The sequence below is a fragment of the Biomphalaria glabrata genome, chromosome 4 (genome assembly GCF_947242115.1).
Source record: "Biomphalaria glabrata chromosome 4, xgBioGlab47.1, whole genome shotgun sequence".
Lineage (NCBI taxonomy): Eukaryota > Metazoa > Mollusca > Gastropoda > Planorbidae > Biomphalaria > Biomphalaria glabrata.
Window position 1 is genome coordinate 46010645 of NC_074714.1, and position 23941 is coordinate 46034585.

The 23941-nt window shown below is 32.6% G+C and overlaps 1 protein-coding gene across 2 annotated transcripts; it reads right to left on the bottom strand.

The window, feature by feature from the left end:
* Positions 1–856: 856 nt before the first annotated feature.
* Positions 857–20294, bottom strand: LOC106073089 (gelsolin-like protein 2). 2 transcript variants are annotated; one of them, XM_056026194.1, is made up of 14 exons: positions 20144–20294; positions 12514–12645; positions 11604–11684; positions 10623–10696; positions 10103–10177; positions 9765–9836; positions 8475–8602; positions 7577–7685; positions 6512–6622; positions 5813–5899; positions 4868–4950; positions 4676–4754; positions 4477–4572; positions 857–2846 (listed from the first exon to the last, which is right to left on the bottom strand). In XM_056026194.1, exons 2-14 carry the CDS (start codon positions 12524–12526, stop codon positions 2751–2753), a joined length of 1104 nt encoding a protein of 367 aa, XP_055882169.1. In that variant the 5' UTR covers positions 12527–12645; positions 20144–20294; the 3' UTR covers positions 857–2750. The 2 variants fall into 2 exon arrangements, with proteins under 2 accessions (XP_055882169.1, XP_055882170.1); XM_056026195.1 differs by lacking the exon at positions 20144–20294 and adding an exon at positions 13747–13948.
* Between the last annotated feature and the right edge of the window lie 3647 nt (positions 20295–23941).

The window sequence follows — 23941 nt, forward strand, 5'->3', positions numbered from 1 at the left end:
GAAAACTATAAACAATACAATAGCAGCCTTAATGAGTTTGAAACTTTGGTATTAGCCTACTTATAGATTACAGACGTTTCTTAAAAAAATAAGATTGTTACGTCCTAGGCTTTTCATGTGTCAATCTAGTCTTGCATGTTGATCAGTGACTTAAAATTTGCTAAATCATTGGTTGACTCAGGCAACCCATTCCATTAAAAGATAAGAGAATGCAGCACGTTATAGTACATTCTCAAAAATGTGAATTGTATATGAATATATAATGACCCATTATTTAAAATATAAATCTCCTTTCATTAAATATAGGATGTGACAGCGCTATATAAATTATCATAATTATTATTAGAATTTCCATCATCAATAACTTCATACTAAGTATAAGCTTACCCTTAATTATAATGATTATAAATGTGACTTAGATCTAGATTCGTTGTTTTTTTTTTAAATAATTGTTTTTAAAGCATTTTAGATCCATGTTATTAAAAATAAACAAAAAAAGAAACCGTACGTTCTATGTACAAAAATCAGAGCTAGAGACGAGGATCCTAGTAATGGAATTGAGATGCTATAGAAGAATCCTTGGTATCACAAACCAAGAGATTAGAGACAAGGGTACTACGGCGATTGGACCCCATGACAACCTGCTAGCTATCGTAAAAAAAAAGGCAAGCTAAAAATCTATGGCCATATTACAAGATCTTCGGGGCTCGCAAAGACCGTAACAGCACAATTCAACAATGGAATAGCAAAATATTTAATTGGGGATGAAATGACCAGGGGATGAAGTGACTGGGGATGAAATGACCGGGAACCGTACAGAACAATATTCACATAATGATCTTACAAAAGACATTCAAATTCTTCATAGACCTTTTATTAAATCCATTTTAAAGAACTACACATTTATAGAGTATAAAAAAAAATCTAAAATCTACTACAAAATGTAAGGTAAAAAAAAGAAAATATATGATCGTAAAAGTAAACTAAAAAGGTAAACAAAATGTACAGAAAAAAGTATCCTCTGCTCAGGAAAGACAACTCTGTAAAGAAATAAGGTTATGATAAAGGCAATAGCCAAAAAAAATTACAATATGAAATCAAATATTGCAATTACTATAAGAATTATGAAAGCAGTCAGAGATATACATTCCTTAATAAAGTAGTTTTAGATTGTGTCACTTGTATACATCTTAAAACCTCCATTGTTTTAACTATGTAAATGCTAAAGTTCTAACTATGCTGTGGTTTTAAGTTGAGTTATGTCTCTTAACAAAGCAAAACATAAAACACAGACAAAACAAAAGCTAGAATTAAAAGACACAAACATATTGATACACAGACATGTAATTATATATAACTTAATTATATATAACTGGTGATAGATTGACAGAAATGATATGCAACTAAATAAAAGAATTCCTTGATTATCTAGTCTACATCTCATCTACAAGTTCTAATACTACAAACAATAAAATAACAAATTTCAGTTAAAAAGAAGAATACAAAAACACTTGTACACTAGTACTGTTTTGAGCTGATCAGTGGATACTGGAATAGTTTTAACATTATAACAAATGATGCAACATTTAATTTATTAATACAGACTTTCTTGGCTATACTAATGTCAGAATACTCTAAGTAAAAACAAAAGTAAACTTGATGCGACAATAAATTGAAGAAAAACTATTTTCACAAGTATTGTTCCATCACAATAAGTGAACCACAATTTAGTTTTTCAGGAAATCCACAAAAAAAAAAAAAATCAAAACCATAAGACATGAAGAAGCTCTAAAAAATACAAACAATTATAAATTATAAACAGTTTTAAAACATATAGTTATAAAATTAGTTTTCCAAGACCATAAAGATTGTTTAAATACCGCCTAGCACCCATGTTGTGTCATATTTAAAACCAAAAAACTTTCCAAGAGTTTGAGTGAGACACCAATCAAGAAAAACAAAATTTTATAATCTCTTGTTAGATTTCACTAGACTAGAGTTGACAGATGAAATATCAGTACTGATACATCTCAAGTAAAAAGACTTAGAATGAGCAATCCATAACCATTTTTGATACAAAGGTTAATATGCATCATGATTTGGAAGTACATGGTAAAATGAAAACATCTGAATTGAAAAAGAAAATTCAAAATGTCACTAATGCATTTTACAGGATTATATAAAAAAAAATTGTCTTTTGAACAAAAAAAGGTTTCATTTTTTTTTTAATATACCTTTCCCCTCTATCAACAAAAATAATTATAATTTTAACTTAACGCTCACAACATGTACAAAAGTATAAATAGATATAGATATATATAATATAAAGAAGTATTTTGAAGACTTGAGTTCAAAAACTTGTATATTGATAAAATACACTCTAAGAGTTTTTGACGGAAGGGCAAAAATTTTGATCTTTCCTGCAGGCACTTGATTAACTGGTTAAGGCTTTTGGTGTAAAGAACATCTGTTTTCACTACTGCATCCATTTAGATGGAATGTAAACATTGAAATAAATATAATTAAGCTGCTTTGATAGGGTTTTGCTGATTCAACCTGTAGCCATCTAAGCATTTCTAAAGCCTGTAGCCATCTCAACATTTCTAAGGTAAAATATGAAAGCTAACATTAATTGCACAAAATAAAAAATAGCATTGAGTTACAGGTTATAATAAAAGGTAGAAAACAAAAAAGGTTTGCTCTAGCACATCTGAGGCAGTACAGTGATGACTTGAAGAAGACCATTATTTTTAAGCTGCTATAGCTGCAACAAAGTCACGAGATTCTTGGCCTTCCTTAAGACAAGTGACTGGGACGAATGGGTGGTCAGTCCTCATGAGGTATTCCTAGAAAAACAATGACATGCTGCCATTTAAAACCTTTTTGAAAACCCAGTTTGTTAATATTCTGGTTATTACACATCATAAAAAACTATCACATTTGGCAAACATACATTTTTCCTGTTAAAAAAAAAACTACTAGAGACAATGGTCCTAAATGAACATGAACTTGAATTCAGAGAGAGAGAATATCATACTCTATATTTACTTTCAATATGTGTTTATTAAAGAAATTTATTTTAAAAAGTAGTTTTTAATGTAGTTAGTATTTAGAAAAATGTGACCAAATTCTATAATTGTGCCTCTTATATTCTAAAAGATTGATACTCAATATGCTTTGAAAAAAATATTTTTCCATTTTCAAAATTTCTGAATCACTTAATGATCCATTATCCAATGGCATTAAAAAAAATGTTTTTGTTTATAGTTGAATGTAGCAAAAAAAAAAAAAAAAGTTAAAAACCTAATTGTATGTTCTTCAAATATTAACTTTATTATGTTGTATTAGAACAGTGAATCTCAAATAGGACTATAGAGACACCCAGGGGGCTAAGACAATTTCTAAAGAGGTCAATGAAAGTGAAAAAATGAACAGGAGGTCTCCGTTATGTAAACAGGAGTCCAAGATAGCAGACCCTGACTTTATGATTTCCCATTAATGAAATTACCTTATACACACTTGTCCCTTAGGTAATTCTTTAAATTTTAATGTGTTTCAAATGAAATATTGTTATTTATTTATTGCCTACTGATAGCTTATATTTAACATGACTGAATCTTAAAAATATGTAGACATTACATATTTGATTATTTGAAACAAACAATCACCTATTTCGTATGTTAAAATGTTATGAAACTATCTAAGCCTGGGGTAGATTTGAAATACATTCAAATACTGAAAAATTAAGTTCAACATAGAATCACAGTGGATAAAATCTTTGTTCAACATCACAAAAAAGAGAAGAAGGTGGTTTGTGAGCATCTTAAAATATCTCTTTACTAAAAGTGAAATCCAGAAAACCTACACTATATGCGAAAAATTATTTTTTCCAGCCTTTGAATAAGTTTTATTGAAATTCTTTTATAAATATATACATGTATTTTTTAAAAATTACTTTCTCATTCTACAATTCACTACTACTAGAAATCAGTAAAAACACAATTAAAGTTGATGAGTTTGCAAATATTTGCTAAGCTGGGGGTCTACTGAAAACTGGAAAACATGGTATGGAGTCTATAAGACAATCAAGTTTGAGAAGTGCTTTGTTAGATACTGGGTTTGTATGTTCAGCTCAATGCCAGGTTAGGGTTAGGGTTAGAGTATTAGAAGTTAGACTTCAAGTTATATTGAATACTAGGTTTTGTGTATGGATTTAAATTTAGATCCTATACGAGTGTTAACAGTTGCTGAGTACTAGGAGCAGGTCTTGATTGTACAGCTGAATACTAACTCAACCCAAAACTTTTATGTGTATAAATTCATGACTCGATGTAAACTCTAGTGACAATGATTTTCCAATATTTGACAAAGAAAGACAACAAGGAATCATGATGAACTTTTAAAATCTCTAGCCCATGACCAGAAGATTGAGAATCACTGAATACAGTGTTGATGACATACACATATGACACTTACATGTGCGTACTGCAAGGCATTCTTCTTTTCTCCACTTGATGTTGCATTTCCAACCCAAACAAAGAGTGCTTTCTTAGCGTCCAGGATAAAAACATCCTACAAAGAGATGACAAATGATCAAAACTCCAACTTTGTAAAGTTAGAATTGAAATAAAATAAAAAGTCATAATAGATTAAAAAGCTAAAAGTAAAAACAAACCTTAGAATCAAAGTCAGATTTTGAGACTGATCCCTTCTTTTCTTGTTTAAACTGAAGCTTGCCTCCAGCATCAGACAGCCTGACAGAATAGCAATTACCAGTAATATAAGAAACAAAACAGACATTTCTCCTCAGCCTTTTATTATCATTTTACTTTAAAAATCTAGTTTTTAGAGATGAATAGCAACCAACCTAAATAATTCTTTAGCTGTATCTTTGGCAGAGAATTCATGATCGCTGTCATCCTCCTCTGTGAGTGACTGATAGAAAATGTGCTGAAAGCAAGAAAAACTAATTAATTAAAGAAATATATTTCAATAAGCTAGTTGACAATAAACACTCTATTGGGAGAAAAGAAAAACATTAAATTGACCAAAAAAATTTTTTTCAATGGCCTGTTGCCAGAGTGGTAAAGTGCTTAGCTTCCAAACTGATGGGTCTCTGGTGCAAATCCCAGTGAGTACTGGGATTTTCAATTTTGGGATATTATGGGTGCCCCTGAATCCACCCATTTCTAATTTGGTACCTGAGAAAAGTAAAGCCCTTGTGCTGGTCACAGAAACAGATAACCTTTAAATCATCTGGCCTATAGATTGCAAGGTCTGAAACTTAACCTCTTTCTTCAATATCTTATATTTTGTGGATATCCAAACAAGAAAAACACAACACTCAACTTGCATTATGCATTAGCTTAACACTGATAGATACAATATTTATTTCAGATATTTTATATTATATTGTCATTCATCCTTGCAGATCCAGCAATCTTTCTTAATAATTATTAGCAGGGTTGAGTTAAAGAAGCAGCATGTTGGGTCAGTATATCTACTCAGGCTTTTATCTCTTTATCTCATCTATTTCTATGAGATGAGCCATACTTGTTCATCAACTAAAGATTGCTAAATTAATTAATAATTATTTCCAATCTCTAATAGTATATTTAGATTTTGACTCAGTAACCTTAACTTCATTACTCTTTGAAAGTACAAACAGACTGAAAACCTAAATCGCTGATTTTGTTTATGTATGCACTTTTTTAAAAATATCAAATGTCAAAATAAAAACTTTAAATAAATGAAAACATATACATATTATTAAGCGTAAAGCATAGAACCTATCAGTTTCCAATCAACTTACACTACGATCTATGCTGTCCTCCTCAAGAACATCAGCCTTGGCTCTGCCAGACCTCTCAGATTCCAGAAGTTGACAGAACTGACCAGCCTGATAGTGACAGAAACAATTTCATTTTGTAGAAACAGTAATAAAAAGACTTTATTTAGTGTGTCACAGATCTAAAGCAGACTATTTCCCTATGAGTCATAAGAGAAACATTATATATCATAGTCAGTCATGGTACATAACTGGGTAAAATAATTATATTGGTGTTTTCAGGTCTCAGAATGTTCACAGCTGCTGAAAGACTTTGAAAGATACTATCTCATCCTTATGTAACAAATACACTCATATCCCATTGTTATGTAAACAGAGCATAACTATGTGAACTACTCCTAACTTCCGCAGTTTTCAAAATGTTTTATTTTTAACATTGGGAAATTTCGAAGGTAAGTAAACAATAATTGTGTGATAGACTATTCCCTTATTGGGTTTAATGCTTTGACCGTAACAAGTATGAGTTTTGGATGTGATTGTTATAATGCAAGGACACACTTTTTTTTTCTGATGGAATGTCTGTAACATAAGAAATAATATCCATCCTTTAGTACATTCAGTAAAAGGTCTTGAAATGGATCTACTATCCATGACTCCAGGTAAAAAATGGTTTCTCCACAATATATCAATGCATACATAAATTCAAGCCTGCTGTCAATTCACCTTAAACCTTTCATCCTTGTTGCTGCCTCTTCCGTTCCACTGGTAGATATGCTTGCCCAGGTCAAGAATGAACACATCATCCGACTTAAGACGATCTTTGCACAGTGGAACCTAGAGTGTAAAAAAAAAATTACCCATATAATGTTATAGTTCTAAAAGATAAGAAAGGCCATAAAAACTCTCTTCACCATTATTTTTCTGAAAGTTTTTTGACTAAAGGACAGGGTTCCAATGCTTGTGAATGTAACCAGTTTCTAGGGGTTCATGACATCTTTTAAGAGACCTACCACAAAATTTCTTTAGAAAAATAAGATCTAAAGACTCAAATGTAAAACTTAACTAAAGAGTACACTGGATCTTATTTTTTAAAAGACATTTAGTTTATTTATTTAGAAGCGCCCCCCCCCCTTTTTTTTTAAACACAAAACAAAAACAAAAAACTTTAAAAACTCTTTCTCAGGTTGGAGAGAGTAGGAAGAGAAAATATTTAAAAAAATAAATTATTGTGACATTTCAATGCTGAGCATTAATTCTGCCTTTTTTTTTTAATCCCCCCAAAAACCTAATTAATATGAAATTTTCACTGACTTATCATTCTGATTGACACATCTACAAAATTCTAGACTTGATAGATAAAGACAAGATGAATGTAGATGCACTGGAAAGGATCTTATTTGAGTACTGATATTTTTTGTCAAATAAATGTCAAGTAATGTGATTAGAAATGTAATCACTAAGCTGCATGCTAAAACTTTATAAAGGAGGTAGAATGTTGAAGTCTTAAAACAAAGAGAGCACAAAACTTGAGATTACTTCCCTTGGTCTAATAGGTAATACATACATAAAGGTATCTGGGAAATACTGCTTTCACAGTCTTAACAAACCTATATTACTAAAATTTTCCAACATTGTGAAAATAAATTTGAAGAAGTCAGTAAAACTATTCAATAAAAAATAATTGTGTAATTGAGTTATTTGCTTTACCTAAACAAGATAAGCCTAGGAAGTAGGCCTAATTATCTTATTTCTGAAACTTTTAAGATAAGATAAAAAAAAAAAGCTTACTTCCTTGACACAAATATTTTTGCGCTGCCCACTGAAATGCAATAGCCTGGGTTTATATGTTGTCTCAGTCACATGTCTAAAGCCAGACTGAGCGCCTCCTTTGAGATATCTGTAATGTCACAAGAACAAAACTACAATAGAGAGAAAGCAATAACAGGAATAATCCATGAGCTTTGACTAAACTCTACACCAATTACAAGAGTGTCATTATTGTCTATATATGTTGAGATCACTGCTTAATACTTTAAACCTCAAAATGTTTAGTGTTTTAGTGGACTATATTTCCTTCAGCCTAATTTGGAACACAATAGCAACTAAGCAGAATTGTTTATTTGAAAATGAATTTCATAATCACAAAATTTGTGCATGCAATATTTTTAGTCAACAGATTGATAATAAAAGCTTCAAACTTTGGCATCTTGCAAAGCCCTTATTGAAGGCAGGTGCAGAAGACAAAAAGAAAACTTAAATAGACTGCCGGCAGACAAGAGCTTTGTCTGCAGGAGATGTGGAAAAATATGCAAGTCCCAACTGAGTTTGTGTAGTCAAGTGAAACACTGCACTCATCCTTAGTCTTAAGAATCGAAAGACATTGCCGTTATTTTTATTATTAAGTATCAGATTTTGAGTAACCTAATGCAGACTTGGAAGAAAAAAGTAGATAGCTTTGAAGATGGTGAAGCAGACCAAAAACACTTCATGTCTTTACATAGAGCCATATATTGCTCTTTTATTCAGTTTAATGTCATTACTCAGCCTCATGTGCAGTATTGTATTTCATTAAAAAAAAAACTGAAATAGAAATTTCAGGAGTCCTATTTTCTAGAAAAAATATTTGTAGGACATTAACTCGACTATGTATTAATTTGCTGTGCTAAGATAAGAGAAGATAAATTACGTTAAGGTCTTGAAGTAGGACTTGAAGAGATCAGACTCAAATTCCTGCACTTCTCTATGTTGCACTGGGACATCATTCAGGTAAGTGTCCAGTTCTACTGTCTTGTATGCTGCTGTACCATACTCATCCTTGGAAGTTAAGAAACATACATGTTACAAATGATGTAGATATATTTATAGAGACAAACAGTTCAATTATAAATATCCTCCAAGACCAAGTGGCTATGCTACTACATTACACTATAAGTTACAAATGTTACTTTCAACAAACTCTTGCTATATTAATAACAAGGTCTAAAAAAAAAAACCTGGTACACTAGTTGTATAATTTTTTTTCTCTTTAGGTATAAGCAATCTGTCCACCACAATTTAAGATGTGCCACATAGGTTAGTGTGCACAATGGTTATCCGGAGATAATTATCATTCTAAAATTAATTACTATAGCTGACTAAGAATAAAGAGAATAGAAAGAAAAGTGTTCCGTTTCATTTGTTTTAATTTATAAAGAGGGAGGAAAGAAATTTTAAACAAAACTATTTTGCCTATTCAAATGTATATGAAAAATGTGATGTCTAGTATTCAACATTATATGTTGAAACAACGGTCTATATTGCAATATTCTTTTACCCTAAGTGTTTTAATAAAGTTTTCCTTTATTTGGTTGGCACAAGCAGTTAAGATAACAAAAAAAACCTGATCATTTCCTATGATTCAGAACATTCTTAGGGTTAATAGGGATCCTTATTGTGTCAAGGTCAATGAGAAAAATTTACAAGGAAATAATTCTTCTTTTCTTTTATTTTGACTTTTTCAAACTTTATTTTAACCACATTTAAGTCTAAACTTTAGTATATTGGGGCCTGAAAATGTAAGGTAAGTCCAAGTGTTCAAGAGCCATTTCTAATTTTCATTTACATAGAGCATATAACTCTAGGATTCACAGGAATCAAAGCCAACCATGGTTTTAAATTAAATTTACTAGCCTTCAGGTTATTTAATAGTAAAGATAAGAGCCAATCAACATTAATAAAGAAATGAAGACAAAAATCTGATAATCAAAACTGGGTAGAGTGAAACTAATTGGCTGAAGCCCATGGTACTTTTTTGGGGGGGAGAGACTAAAAGTATTTGAAAAAGAAGATGATTGATTATTGACTTGCATTATTGATTAGATAGTGACAGGTAAGATAGATACAACTTCTCTGTAATCATTTTAGTGTCAAATGAATTTTTTATTGAAGAAAAATGCATTCAAGTTTTTTAATGTAACAAATAAAATATTACACAGACCTGAGTGCTCTCTTTACCAATCCAGAAATGGACATCGTGTAACAACTGATCTCCACCTTGTTCCTTGTAGGTCTAGTAAAAACAAAAACATCAAAACATTTTTTGTATTGAATTTTCATGAGTTATTTTTAGATTTTTGTGACGATGCTTGTTTGATTATCACTTTCCAAAGGGGACAAGTCTAGTCTAGTGATGGATGCTAGCCAGCATGGCAGTTTGGTGTTAGCTTCAATGTTACACTAATTATAGCTTTTTTTTTTTTAAAGTTTCAAAAATTAAATTAAAAAACAAACATTGGTACTGGTCTTTGTAGAACAATTGTTAAATAAATTACTTACATTTAAGACTATGTAGGAATCACCAGAAAAGAATTTCCCATAATCCTCTTTTGGCCAATCTACAACTTTAAATTGCTGCATTAAAAAAAAAAAGGTAAAATATTTATAAGATTTTAAATTTAAACTCATCCACAATTTATTCAAAATCTTAAAAAACACTATTTATACTTCTGTTCAAAATATTTTCATTAACACTCATTGAGACAACACGATACATATTGAATTTTTTTATTTATTTTTTAAATTCACCTACCACAATGCGCCAAACTTTCAGCCCTGGTTACACTCATTGAGACAACATGATACATATTGGATTTTTTTATTTTTATTCACCTACCACAATGCGCCAAACTTTCAGCCCTGGTTACACTCATTGAGACAACATGATACATATTGGATTTTTTATTTATTTTTTAAATTCACCTACCACAATGCGCCAAACTTTCAGCCCTGGTTACACTCATTGAGACAACACAATACATATTAGATTTTTTATTTTATTTTTTTTTAATTCACCTACCACAATGCGCCACACTTTCAGCCCTGGCTGTTTTCCAGCATTTTTCCATGCTTCTTCTGTTCCTGCTGAAGCCTCTATTAAATAAATTACTTGTTAGTGATATGAAAAAATTCCAACATATTGTGCATGGAGCTTGAATAAACCTTCTAAAGAGTTGATCTGTGTTGGATCTGTTAACTTGTTTTACAAGTGTTTAATTCAGAACAAGTTATTATTGTTTTTTTATGTCTGTAATACAGTCTTAAATCTGCAGTAAAAAGAAATTGCTGATTTCTTTGCTATTGCTTATGTTTCCTTTCTGTCAACAGCAGCAGTCTACTTTGAAAAGAGAGACTAAAAGAAAAAAAAAGTGAAATCAGTAGGGAGAGAGTGGTAAAGCACTTGGCATCTGAACCAGGGATCCTTGGTTCCAATACTGGGATTTTTTAATTTTGTGATCTTTAGGGCGTCTCTGAGTCCACCCAGCTCTAATGGGTACCTGACATTAGTTGGGGAAAAGTAAGGCAGTTAGTCATTGTGTTGGCTACATGACACCCATGTTAACCAATGGCCATAGAAACAGATGATCCTATAGATCTCAAGGTCTGAAAGGGGAAGTTTTCTTTTTGTACACCTCTGTAGTAGATTTAAATTTGAACATAAGGGAGAGATGTCCATTTTCACTTTCCTTAGGCAGCCTGCTCAGTGTTGCATTCTGGGAGTAATTTTCACATTGACTAAATAATCCCCTTTTTAAAGACAGCCATTTATTTATTGTCACAGTTTGTGACTATGATGTTAATGGAAACTATATACTGATTTTCAGGACGTTGTCAATTTAATCAATAACTAATGATACAGAAAGGGGAAAAAGTATCACAAAACAAAGAAGATTTAGTTAAATATTACCGGGAAAAAAATCATTATTACCTCCCTACTAAGAGAAATTTTCTAGCACAATAGTAAACAAACAAAAATATTTCAACTGCAAAGAATCCTTACTTTTGACATTTTTCTCCAAGTCGGAGCCAAACAGAGCCAAGTTGGAATCTTTCCAATCATATTGTTTACTTTTAACAAGTCCTGAAACAGAAATAGTAACACTTAGAAATAACAACATTAAGTATTTTGTATGTGTGTATCAATGAGCAGTTAAGAGTTCACTCCCTAAAAAGTCTTTTGAAGTTCATGTAATTAAATTTGTAATAGATCTAGACTTAATTATTTTTTGTTTAGTGCAATTTCAAGCTTTTAGTTTTCTCACTACGCTATGATCCAATCACTTGTCTGGGCCAGTTTGAAAGGAGTGAGTGAGGAAAGAATGAGGTATCTGGGTGATCACTCTTTAAAAAAATTTATATATTAAAAAAAAGGTGAATGACTGGAATTAGACCTTGAGGGCTAAAGCTTCCTCAAACCACCGTGCCAGGAGAGAACTTATGAAAATAGAAGGTTTTACAGGTATCCATTGCTAGTTTCAAGCTTTTCTCTTTACAAACTATAAATGGGACTAAATCAACTTACATCACCTTATCAGTCAAGTACAATTTCTTTCCCTTGTTTAAGATATCAAACAAAATAATTAATTACCAATAGTTATGGGGATTTAACTGTTTTTTTTTTATTGATTCTTGTGTCGTCAGGTAAAAGAAATATTTGTGAAAATTTTAGCTTGATCTGAGATTGGGTGTGGGAGATATAACATGTACAAACTTTTTACCAGATGCATAGATTGAGTTGATGTAAGCTTTGTAAAAAAAGAAGATACTTTTTGTAGGAGAAAGCCTCACCAGTCTTACTGAAGTATAGATTTTATAGACTACTACCTGTAGGTAGATTTTATGATATGTATAGGGGTTTTATTCGTTTTGAAGCCATTTCATACCCAAAAAAAAAATAATATAAGACTCACCTCTGGCAGCCATATCTGTGCAGTACTATTGGCTATGTAGAAAAGAACAAAAATGTGCCTGTATTGTTGCTAAGTCAACACAAGACTTAAAGTCCCAGTGAGTCAGCTGGAAATATTACACAACAGGAAACTCTGGGGAAAAACCAAAAGGAAAGTAATTTCTTTGCAGTCTTCAGTTGTACAGTACAAGATAGGCAAAGGCTTTATCATGATGTGTGCCTAAGAATATGCCTATTAGAGGTATTTATTGTGCCCATTTAAGGACTAGATAGCGCATATATACGGTCTAGATAATGTCTATATGTTAGCACCACTGTGGTCATGTAAATGCCTATATTTAGTCAAGATAGTACTGTTGTTAGTTTAGCAATAATGCAGAGAAATATTGTTGAATACAGTCACAGGAAGTGGAAGGCCAACAATAATAAATACAAAATGTCACAGTACAAGTCTCCGCAGAGATAATAACTAGTACTACTTGTGACGATTCCATACAACTAAATACAAACATACAATTAGCAGGCTGCAGGCTTATATTTTGCACTTCAGCTATTGGTTTAAAGTGAGATTATTAGGCCCACTTGACTTTGGAAGCCTCTTTCAACATTAATATATTGTTAAAATACCATAGCTAGAAAGAGACAGTCGGGCATAGAGGCATATGTATATAGCAAGTAGAAGGCCTCGAATCGTCTGCTATTTATAATTTATAAAAGAATTTAAAAGTTGAGAAAAACAAATTATTTTGATGCCACAACGTAAAGAAAATGTATGAATTAAGTTCAAAGGTTATCAACCATTTCGCAATAATTGTTTCTACGCAAAGTGGGCGTGTCGTCATTAACTGTAGCCGCAGTGTGTCATCAACATACACACAAACCCATTACCATTTGTCATTCGTAAGTAGGACAACAGAACAGAAAAGTGCCAAAGTACATACGAAAAGCTAAGCACTTCCTCACTTTTCAAAGCAAGCAGGCGTAGAGAGGTTCTTCTTATCTTATATTATAAAATACAGAAGTCAATTCAAACAAATAAGATGATTACATCCTACGCGTGTTTCTTAAAGTAGATGTGAACCGAGCAATGAAAATAAAATAGTGGCACACACAAAAATAATGAAACTATAGATGCAGATTATGTCTTATACAAGTTCAAAATAAGATATCAAGATAAGATCATAACGACATTTATCTTATAAGTAAACATAATTTAAAACATAAGTAGGCCTACCTTTATCTTTTAAAACTTAAGAATTGGAAATAAACTAGTCTAGGTCCTTGTGAATTATGAAATTGCAATTAATATTCCAAGCACTTCATCGACAGTAAATGATCGATATTTCAGTTTAAAAGATGACTCATGACATCCGATTCGTCAGTCAGAAAATAGTAACTCCGTGTGTGAAGTGGGACGAAGTGGCTGGTACATACAGTAGCCTACATCAAGTGTACATGACCTACTTAGCACCTTCACATACAGTGCGTAGAGTCTCAGTTGAGTTTTTTTTTTTAGACATCGCTGGCCAAGAAGGTGTCTTGTGTAAGAGAGAGAGAGAGAGAGAACGATGAAGAAAATCAAAAGCTAGATCTATGCTTTTTCTTTAGTGGCGTTACACAGTGGCATTGAGTTCATCTACTGCCCTCCACCCCAAATTGTCCACTACCAACCTTGTGTCGCCCCCCCCCCCACCTCAACAATCTCGTCGGATGTCGGTCTGCTTGAAATAAAGTTACAATTTAGCACTGGCAGACTTAAGTAACAAAACACTTTTTTCCCCTTAAGAAACTAGACTAGAATTTAAGCCGTACCCAGCATTATTAATCCCAAGCAGTCATTAATTACAATCATGATACCAAAAAAAAAAACATCGCCTAGGAGCTCCAACTATTCTAGCCCGGCCGTGTCTTAGCAAATTGCTGATTCAAATATAAACAACCAGAAACAAATAAGCCATGCAGTCAACAACTTCAATTAGTCCAATCAGTGAGTCTTTCATGAATGGATCCACTACAGGTCTCTCTATTTCTCTATGATAGATATACGTAGGCTATGGTAGTTATAGGGCCTATGATTTAACCATTATGTTTCAGAAAATAATTGCTTGTCTAGTTTTTACAATGTATTATTTATTTATTTGTCCTTTATAAAGTATTGTCTCCTTACGGACGTACAGGTGTATGCTAACAATAAACACTTGCTGCATTTCTTTAAATGCAGTACCACAAGTGTCCTGGCAAGTTTAATGTCATTATGACCTTCTCAGTTTTTATAACCCGTCACATGTAGCACAACGACATCCGTGCAGTCAATACTACAGCTCGGGGTAACAAAGCCTTTCACGGTGTAGAGAAAGTGCAGAACGGCGGTTCTACAGTTGACAGCTGCGGCCAGTGTACCGAGTATGGAAGAGACGTTTATCTTGTCCCTACGTTGTATGTCTGAGGTCAGAGATAGAAACAGTCTCAAAGAAATAATACCAACAAAACACAATAAGTCGAGGACTCCACTTTTTTTTTTAAGTGACACAGCAACACAAGACACGCGAAACGAGACACAAAAGAAAAACATAATGACTAATGTGTTGTTTTTTTATGTATGTGACAGCGGGGGATTGTGGGAAGCTTGAATCAAATGGGTTAGAAACACACAAATAATAATAGTCAGCTTTTTTTTTTTTTTTAATATTTGTTTCGAAATAAAATTTGTTTTGCAATTATTCTTTTTACATAACAGTTCAACAGTGCTGAAGATAAACAAACAAACAAATGGGAGGATCACAAGCTGATTCTTAAAAGAACAAATATTAAAAGAGTTGGAAACAAGAAATGCGAGTAGGCAATAAGGCCTGAGCTCTATTCTGTTCCTTAAACGCCTCTTTCTTTCTGTAACGTAAAGCCTGCATTAAGGAGAGAGAGATTGACGAGACCAAGATTGCATCTAGCACCACATCGAGTGACACACGAGATTTGTAAGATAAGATTTCGTCCTGTCCTAGGTTGTACTCATCTGCAAGTCTATGTTGATCGTATTCTAAGTAGCTCCTGGATGACCACATAGACACGCAGACATATAGACAAACCTATATTCGAACAAAGTACACCGGACTTGTAAGTCGAGCTCTATCCTGTGAAAACATTAGACCTATGCACTCTCTGGTCTCAGCTTGAATACCACTTGAATATTTGATGGCGAATCCATTCATTTATCACTGTCACGAAGTGAGGGTGGGGTTGGGGGTGTGGCCTAGTAGTCATAGTGACCTACTGGGTCAAGGAGACGACTAAATGAGTTTTAAAATTCATTTGACCGTGTATGTGAAGTTCAAACGACAGAACCACAAGGTGCAGCATACGGTGCATACCAAACAGTCTATGCACACAAAAAAACAACACACAACTAATCGGACCAACACATCTTTTTCATATTAGAATTTTTCAGCTAATTGCGTTCAGCTGCATCGCGTGCTTGAGTAGCTATGGAATGATCGGTCGAACGATCCAATAATCTAGCTCTCTGGCGAAGCTTGGATTTTCAATGGAGAGTAAGGGAGTCCGTCAACCTACACGACATTGTCAATCAAGACTGCTAGTAGTTTTTCATATTATATATATATATATATATATTCTAGGAAATAAAAAGCCACAATGGGTTAAAGTTATATTACGTTTGCTTTAAAAGTTAGTTATACTAGTTGTGTAGAGCTAAACAGCCAACGACCGAGTATAAACAACAACCAAGACCCGGATCAAAATAGAAGATAGAATCTACAATCTTTCAAATGCCATTCAATGTTTAGTAAATTTAAAAAAAAAATGAATTTAACTCTCTGTTACTCTCTTGCTTAAGTTTCAATCACAGGTGTAAAATTTGATATACTCCATCCTCCCCTCCCCTCCCCCCCCAAAAAAAAAAATCGTTAAACCCTCCTGCTAAGCTGAAGCTCAAGCAAATAAAACAAAATGTCCTCAACTGACTTGTAATGTGAGCATGGACGTAGGGGCTTTTTCTGAGTGAGTGTGTGTGCGCGTGTCTGTGTGCGGGGGGGGGGGAGGAAGTTGGGTGTGGGGGGTAATAAAACTAATTAAATCTAAAAGTAATATTTGCTAATGGCATATACATTTTTTTTTAAAATTATTATAATGAGCAGCAGACGTGAAGGGAGAAAGTTTGAGAATCCGCGAAGCTGTTCAAAGATGAGGTTTATAAAGATGCCTCCCCGCTCGTGTCATTTAGAAACATGTTACCAAGCAACAGAAGCTATTTCACCTCCACCGCCAGGCGTTATCAATGATTGGGGGGCAAAAAAAAAACGTTTTCCTTGATGATAGAGAGAAGACTTGAAAGACACGTAAGACCACATACATCTAGCCTTGACCTCTATTGCTCTTGCTTTGTTCCACTATATGTCATCTTTTATTTTTAATCCATTTTTTTTCTTTTGCAACACCTTTCATTTATTAGAGAGTTTGATACATAATTAATAAGCTTTTTGATGTATCAGGTATTTTAACAAGCCATATAATAATTTGTGTGCACTTTTCAGTACAGTAGAATCAAATTTGTCATTAATTTAGTCAGTAGGACAAAAGTGATTTTTATTATTTAGTTAGCAGACGTGATCTTTCAATATAGCGTCCTTGACATTGTTTTTTTTTCTTCTTTTTTTTTTTATGTCTATTTTTTTCAAAATCCCCCTCCCCTTCCCCCAACACAAGAAACCTTTTCTTTTTTTTTTACTTTTGGGTTCCATTATCTCGCCACCACGTTTTGTTGTCTTATTTTCTCTTAATGTATAGTACATAGACTTATACAGTATAAGTCTATGGTATAGTATTCTTCAAAGAACGGAAACGAAATGTTAAAAAATCAAACTGTTAACACAGTGCAGATTACAAAGTGGTGAACTTGTGGTGTGAAACTCTCCAAGTTCCAATGCATCATGAATCTTTTTTCTTTTTTTTTTTTACAACGTTTTTTTTTTTATACATTTCTTTTATCCACTATTTCATCCCTTCACGTTAAATTAAATTTAAAAAAAGAGTAAGAATTAAAGGGATAAGCAGATACTTAAAATGTAATGAAGGAAAGTCATTAAAAATAGAAAGCTTCCTTTTAAGTGGTAGTAAATAGCATCTAGATCAGCGGTTCTCAACCTTTTATGCTGTGCAACCCTTTTTACTATCCCCCACATGCCGCGACCCCCCACACACATACAGCAATAGAGGAGTAGACAATAACAATTCATATTTTTTTATGGTCTTAGGCGACCCCTGGCTAATCGTCAATCGACCCCTAAGGGGGTCACGACCCACAGGTTGAGAACCCCTGATCTAGAGAGAGACCAATTAGGCCAATTGAAAACGTCCTGTTGTTGTTAATGTACAAGTCTTGTCAAAAAAATATTTTTTTTTTAAAGTATCCCATCAAACACCAGAAAAGATTTTAAGTACACAAAGTTTGTTGTCTTAAGCTCTTCAACTGTGGGTCAAAAGGTCATTATCAAACAAACAGACATTGAAACTGTGTCAAAACTCTTCAGATATTTAGACTTCAGGTTGATTTACTTTGAGAGCTACAGGAACACACAATCCTGCATGACTGGCAAGTGTGGTGTAACAACCAGGATGACTTGATATTAATTTGTTATTCTAGTATATAAAATTTTGCTGATGGCAATTAAAAAGTTGGATGGAGTGTCACTGCTTAGTCATTGTTTTTATTTATTTTTTTTTGCAACAAGGTTTAGCACAGAGAAGGTTGTTTCATGTTCATGAACAAGGCTTAGCACAGAGAAGGTTGTTTCATGTTCATGAACAAGGCTTAGCACAGAGAAGGTTGTTTCATGTTCATGAACAAGGTTTAGCACAGAGAAGGTTGTTTCATGTTCATGAACAAGGTTTAGCACAGAGAAGGTTGTTTCATGTTCATGAACAAGGTTTAGCACAGAGAAGGTTGTTTCATGTTCATGAACAAGGTTTAGCACAGAGAAGGTTGTTTTACGTTCAACATAAAAACCTTTGAATTTGACAAACAGCAGCATAAAATAAATTAACATAAAAGAAAACAAAATAATTCTATATTCAACTTGCCAGTTAAAACTTTAGCCTTAATCAAATATTTACTGGGAAAGCAATTTCTTTTTCTATTTCATCTTGCCCTACTTCAAAGACTAATAGGAAAAAAAAAATGATAGGCCTGATGTTTTCCTATATTTATAATGGCAACAGATTTATTGAAGTGTTACAGCCTGAGTAACAGGGCTCTTATGAAGAAAAATAAATTGTGCTTGCAACAAAGACATTGAGAATGAAGTACTAAAGATCTAAGGAAAGCATAACATGTAAAATATTCACCTGGCCACATCACAAACAAAAGGATGATTTTAAAATCTCTTTTAAAAGACTTTGCAATTCACTAGAATCATATTCATTGAAAAAAAAAAAGTAATATTCAAGTAGATTTACAATGAATTTATCCATAAATAATATCTAAAAAAGTTTTATTTCCTTTACAAGTCAACAAAAGAATTGTAAGTGACTGCGCCCTCTTCTAAAATAGTATCAAATCAAGCAGATTGAAAGGAATTTAAAACAATATTTTTATTTACATTAATAGAACTATATAAATTCAATTATTACTTCTTAGTTGTTTATGTTTATTTTTTTTACTGGTGGCCAAACCAATGTCATTTTATTTATTATGAATTACTGATGTTTAAGATTCAAGAATGAATTTGAGAACAAGACTCCTGACTATGTATTGACTAGATAATCTAGAGTCTATATAGATAGATAGATTAGAATTATTACTGTATGGACCATGGGCATAAGCTGGGGGGAGGTGTTTCAGGGTTTAAACCTTCCTTCCCTGGAGAGAGGGAGAATTTTTAAACTGTTGTTTAGCTATATTTTTGTTACTGGAGGGGAGATTTTAATGTTAAACCATTACATACCCCAGCACTGCCAAAGGGGTGGGGGTTAAATTTTAAAAAAAATCTTCACTCTTCACTTAATTCCATGAGTGTAGTCAAGTGGGGGTTTGAGTTTAAAACTTCCCTATAGAGGTCTTTAAAAGTTTGACTTTAGTTTAAAACCCCCCATCTTCAATATAAAAAAAAAAACTAAAGCAAACTACAGTGACCCAACTCCCTGACGGTATCCAAGGTGGGTTTTGAGTTTAAAACCCCAATCAGGGGGTTTTGATGTTAAATTTCCCTCTTCAATAAATGTCTAGAATCTAATTCTAGTCAATATATATCTAGAATCTAGTTAGTAAGTTACCTAATATAATATATTTAATATTTATATTATAGTTAATTTAAATAACATTTATTATTATATAATCTATATGTCATATGTAGATCTTAATATATATGCTTATAATAGTATTATTATCTATTAATTAATATTAAGACTATAGTATAGTGGCTATACTATAGTCAAGTGACTATTTAATTAAGTATTAATAGTATTATGACTACTAACTAACTACTATCATTTAGATTTAATAATTATTATTAATTTAGTAGTGACTATGTGAAGTAGATCTATGTGACTATATTTTGCAAGCAATTCTAAACAATTGAATACGTAACATAGATCCATCGCTTGATACAAAAAGGACTCACCGGCGAGCAAGATACACAAGTCAAGTAGATCTGCTGAGGTAGACTTGCTAATCTTGACAGTAGCACGAATAGAAAACAAAGTAAAGCGAAACAAAAACACTTCCTTGTTTGTACTGATCTTATGTGGCCAGATTTTTGTGTAGACTTTTTTTTTTCTACTTTTATAAAAAAAAAATGGGTCGCGGTCGAGCACTTTTGAATTTAATATATAGGTCTGTGGTCGCGGTCTATAAGATACAAAATGTAATATCTAGATCTAGTATGTGTATGTCTGTGTATAGCTAGTAAAAAATCACCTAAATAATATAATATGTAGGCCTACAGGTTTTAAATTTTGTTGATAAAAATCATTCAACTAATTTAAAATGAAAAGAAAATGAAAGCGAGGTGTGTACACCAAAACTAATGAGAAATCTTAATTCTCTATATATCTATAGACTAGGCCTACTATAGAGCTTGTCAGAGCCAAATTTAAGTATGTGGGGGCCCATTGGCAAGATTATTAAAGATTCACTTTTGAAAGAAAATACTTATATCTAAAAGCATGTCATATTTTAGAAGAACTAGAGTTCTTACAGATTTAATCTCACTTTCCTTTTTTAATATTTAATATGCATATTTTTGTTTTAAAAAGAGTACATTTTTTAGTTTGTGGCGGGTAAGACCCTTTGTAAACGCCTGCCGTAAATCCAGAGCTGTATTTACATATTCAGAGCATGCTTTAAGCGTACACTTCTTAATCACGATATTTTTGCTAGACGTAAAAAAGCGAAAAAAAAAAAAGGAAAATTTAAAGTTTCTGACCCTTCCAAATTCGGATATAGGCCTATGTATATACTATCTATATCCATCTATATCTATCTATATCTATATCTATATATCTATCTATATCTATATCTATCTATCTATCTATCTATCTATCTATCTATCTATCTATCTATCTATCTATCTATCTATCTATATCTATCTATATCTATCTATATTTATCTATCTATCTATTATATATATATATATATATATATATATATATATATATATATATATATATATATATATATATATATATAGGCCTTTTGTGAAGGCCTTTTTCTTGTTTGGGGGTCTCCGGAGCTGTGACCCTGCCTGCGCTCCTTTAAATCCGGCCCTGGGGCTTGTAAAATAGACATGCCTTTTTATTTGCAATATTTATCTACAAGCCATTTCATAAATAAGTGATTATGATGTCTATATTTTAGAATATATATATATATATATATATATATATATATATATATATATATCTTAGTAAATTTTCTTCGCATATTATGTTAGATGGGTCCACATAGTAGGATTTGTAGTTCAACGGTCCAGGTAAGAGAAGTAACTTAGAATATAGTTGAGGTATTGGATTTGTATTATGTCCCCTTGTATAGGTAATTAAAAATATTATTTATTATTAATGTTAATACTATTTTGTAATGCATATACATGAGTGAAAACTACTTAGCTAATCCTAATTTCAATGACTGGGATTATTCTGAAATCATTTTTATCAACAGTAATTTTCTATTAATTTAATTATGCTTTAATATTCTGATTTTACTCCATATTGCAACTGGTTGCCTGAATCAGCCAGGAAAATCCATGACTTAGATTAAACTCCACAATTAAACTATCTATGTTTTGATTTATTAATTGTCATTGTGACAAGAGTTCACGACAGTGTGTATAGTGCAAAGTGACCGATATCAATAGCAAAATAATCCATTATTAAACTAAATTGACTTCCCATTTATGTCAATCTAGTCATGCATGTTAATCGGTTACTTAAACTTTGCCGAACCGTTGTTTTTATTGGGTGAATCAGGCAAATATTCTTTTCTCTAATGGGAATAGGGAAGAAAGAACACTTGTACGAATTAGTCCTAGCACATGGAATAAGAATTTGTTATGAAATTTTAGGAAAAACCAGAAAAACGTAAAAATACTTTTTTTTTTATAATTCAGTTTAATATTTAAAGTGAAAATATATCTATTAGTTTTGATCAGTTCAATTTGTAATATATCTATAGTTCTAAACTATCAATAATAAATTTGTGCAATTAGAAATATTTTACCAATTGTTTTTGTTTAGCACATTTTCATGCCTTTAACTTTCTCAATGCATCATTTTCCTATCACTTGTCTGGATCAGTTGGGAAGGGAAAGGGGAAAAAAAAAGGGGGATATCTCTGTTAATGTTATCGTGATCGCTTTTTAAATGCATTTTTTTTTTCTAAGTTGTACGAATTGAATTCGAATTTGAGGGCTTAAGCCTCCTCAAGGGGACTAATTCAACTTATACCACCACATCTATCAAATATAATTTCATTTCATTGTTCAACGCCAAATAAAATAATTAATTACCGATAGTAAATTAACTGATTGTTTTTATTGATTCTTGTTTGCCAGATACAAGAAATAGTTGCTCAAAATTTCAATTAATTCTGAGATTGGGTGTCGTAGACGAAACGTGTACAAACTTTTTACTAGACACACAAAGTGACGATAAAAACTTTTAAAAAGCATTTTTCGCTCTGCAGCGTTTATGCCTTTATAAGGTTACTATAGTTCCATGAGGTTACTAACTCCATCATATGTAACTAGGATCTAGACTCTAGAGTTTAAAGACATGAAGCTACTGTGTGTAATTTTATTTTCCATTAGAGGACACTTAAATTTGTGTGATGAATTATTGATACTCTTTGTATGTTTGTTGGTCGTTCGGTCCCGGGCTCATACCCTGCCCGCTGCTATCTCCCGTCCGGGAGGTATGGGCTAGGAAGTAGATTATAGAAAACATGTAAAACAAACAAACAACGATGCGAGAATGTGTTTGCAAAATGAATGCAATGTGTTTATATTACTTGATAAGGCCCTAAGCTTTTTGAGATATGGGGGCCCTTGTAATCAACTTAGGGCGATTTTTCCTTTGTACTTCCTTCACAATGATTGAAAAATCCCTAGAAATCTTTTTTTTTTTTTTTTTTTTTTTTTGGGGGGGGGGGGGGGGGCTAAACGAGTGGTAGCCCTAAGCTACAGCAGTGGATCATGTCAGAGTAGGCTTACATTTGTTACTCGATGATTCGTTGAAACGTTAAAAAAAAAAAAAAAAAAAAACATATACTATGTTTCTCTGACTTGTTTGACGTAATTCCTGTTACAATTAGCCTGTTTATTGCCCACACATCTCATTCCTTCACGTTGAAATTTATGACGATTTTTTTTCTAATGTAGCAATAACAATACAGTTGTGTATTTATCGCTAGAAGGGGTAATGGAAATAAGCACTCCACTACTAATAAAGTGCTTCTAATAGCCTCTAACAAAAAGTCAAACTCCTAGTCTTCACGTTTGGCTCAGATGTTGATTCCGGCGGAATTGTTATCACCGACATGTGAAATGGCAATTGCAAGCAACTGGCGCTTTGGGATTGAGAGTGCCTTTGGAAATCAGCTGGCTAGCCACCTAGACGAAGAAAAGCCCTGAAGCCAAACCTCTGTTGCCCTGCTTTTTACCCAGACGTAGGAAAGGCTTCGGGAGTCAACCCTGAGAAAATCAGAAGCCGGTGACCATTACACAGTTCGCAGCACATCCGGGCGTACCTTTGAACACATTCAGCTTCTTGTGGAAGGGAGGGAAATTGCTGTGTGGGCTACATCGTTCTGAACATAACCAATGCCCAGGCTTTTATTTTATTTTTATGAGACTAGCCATAGTCAATTCGGAACTAAATGAGGTCATAGAATAACAATAAATAATAGTTTGTAAAGCCAAATA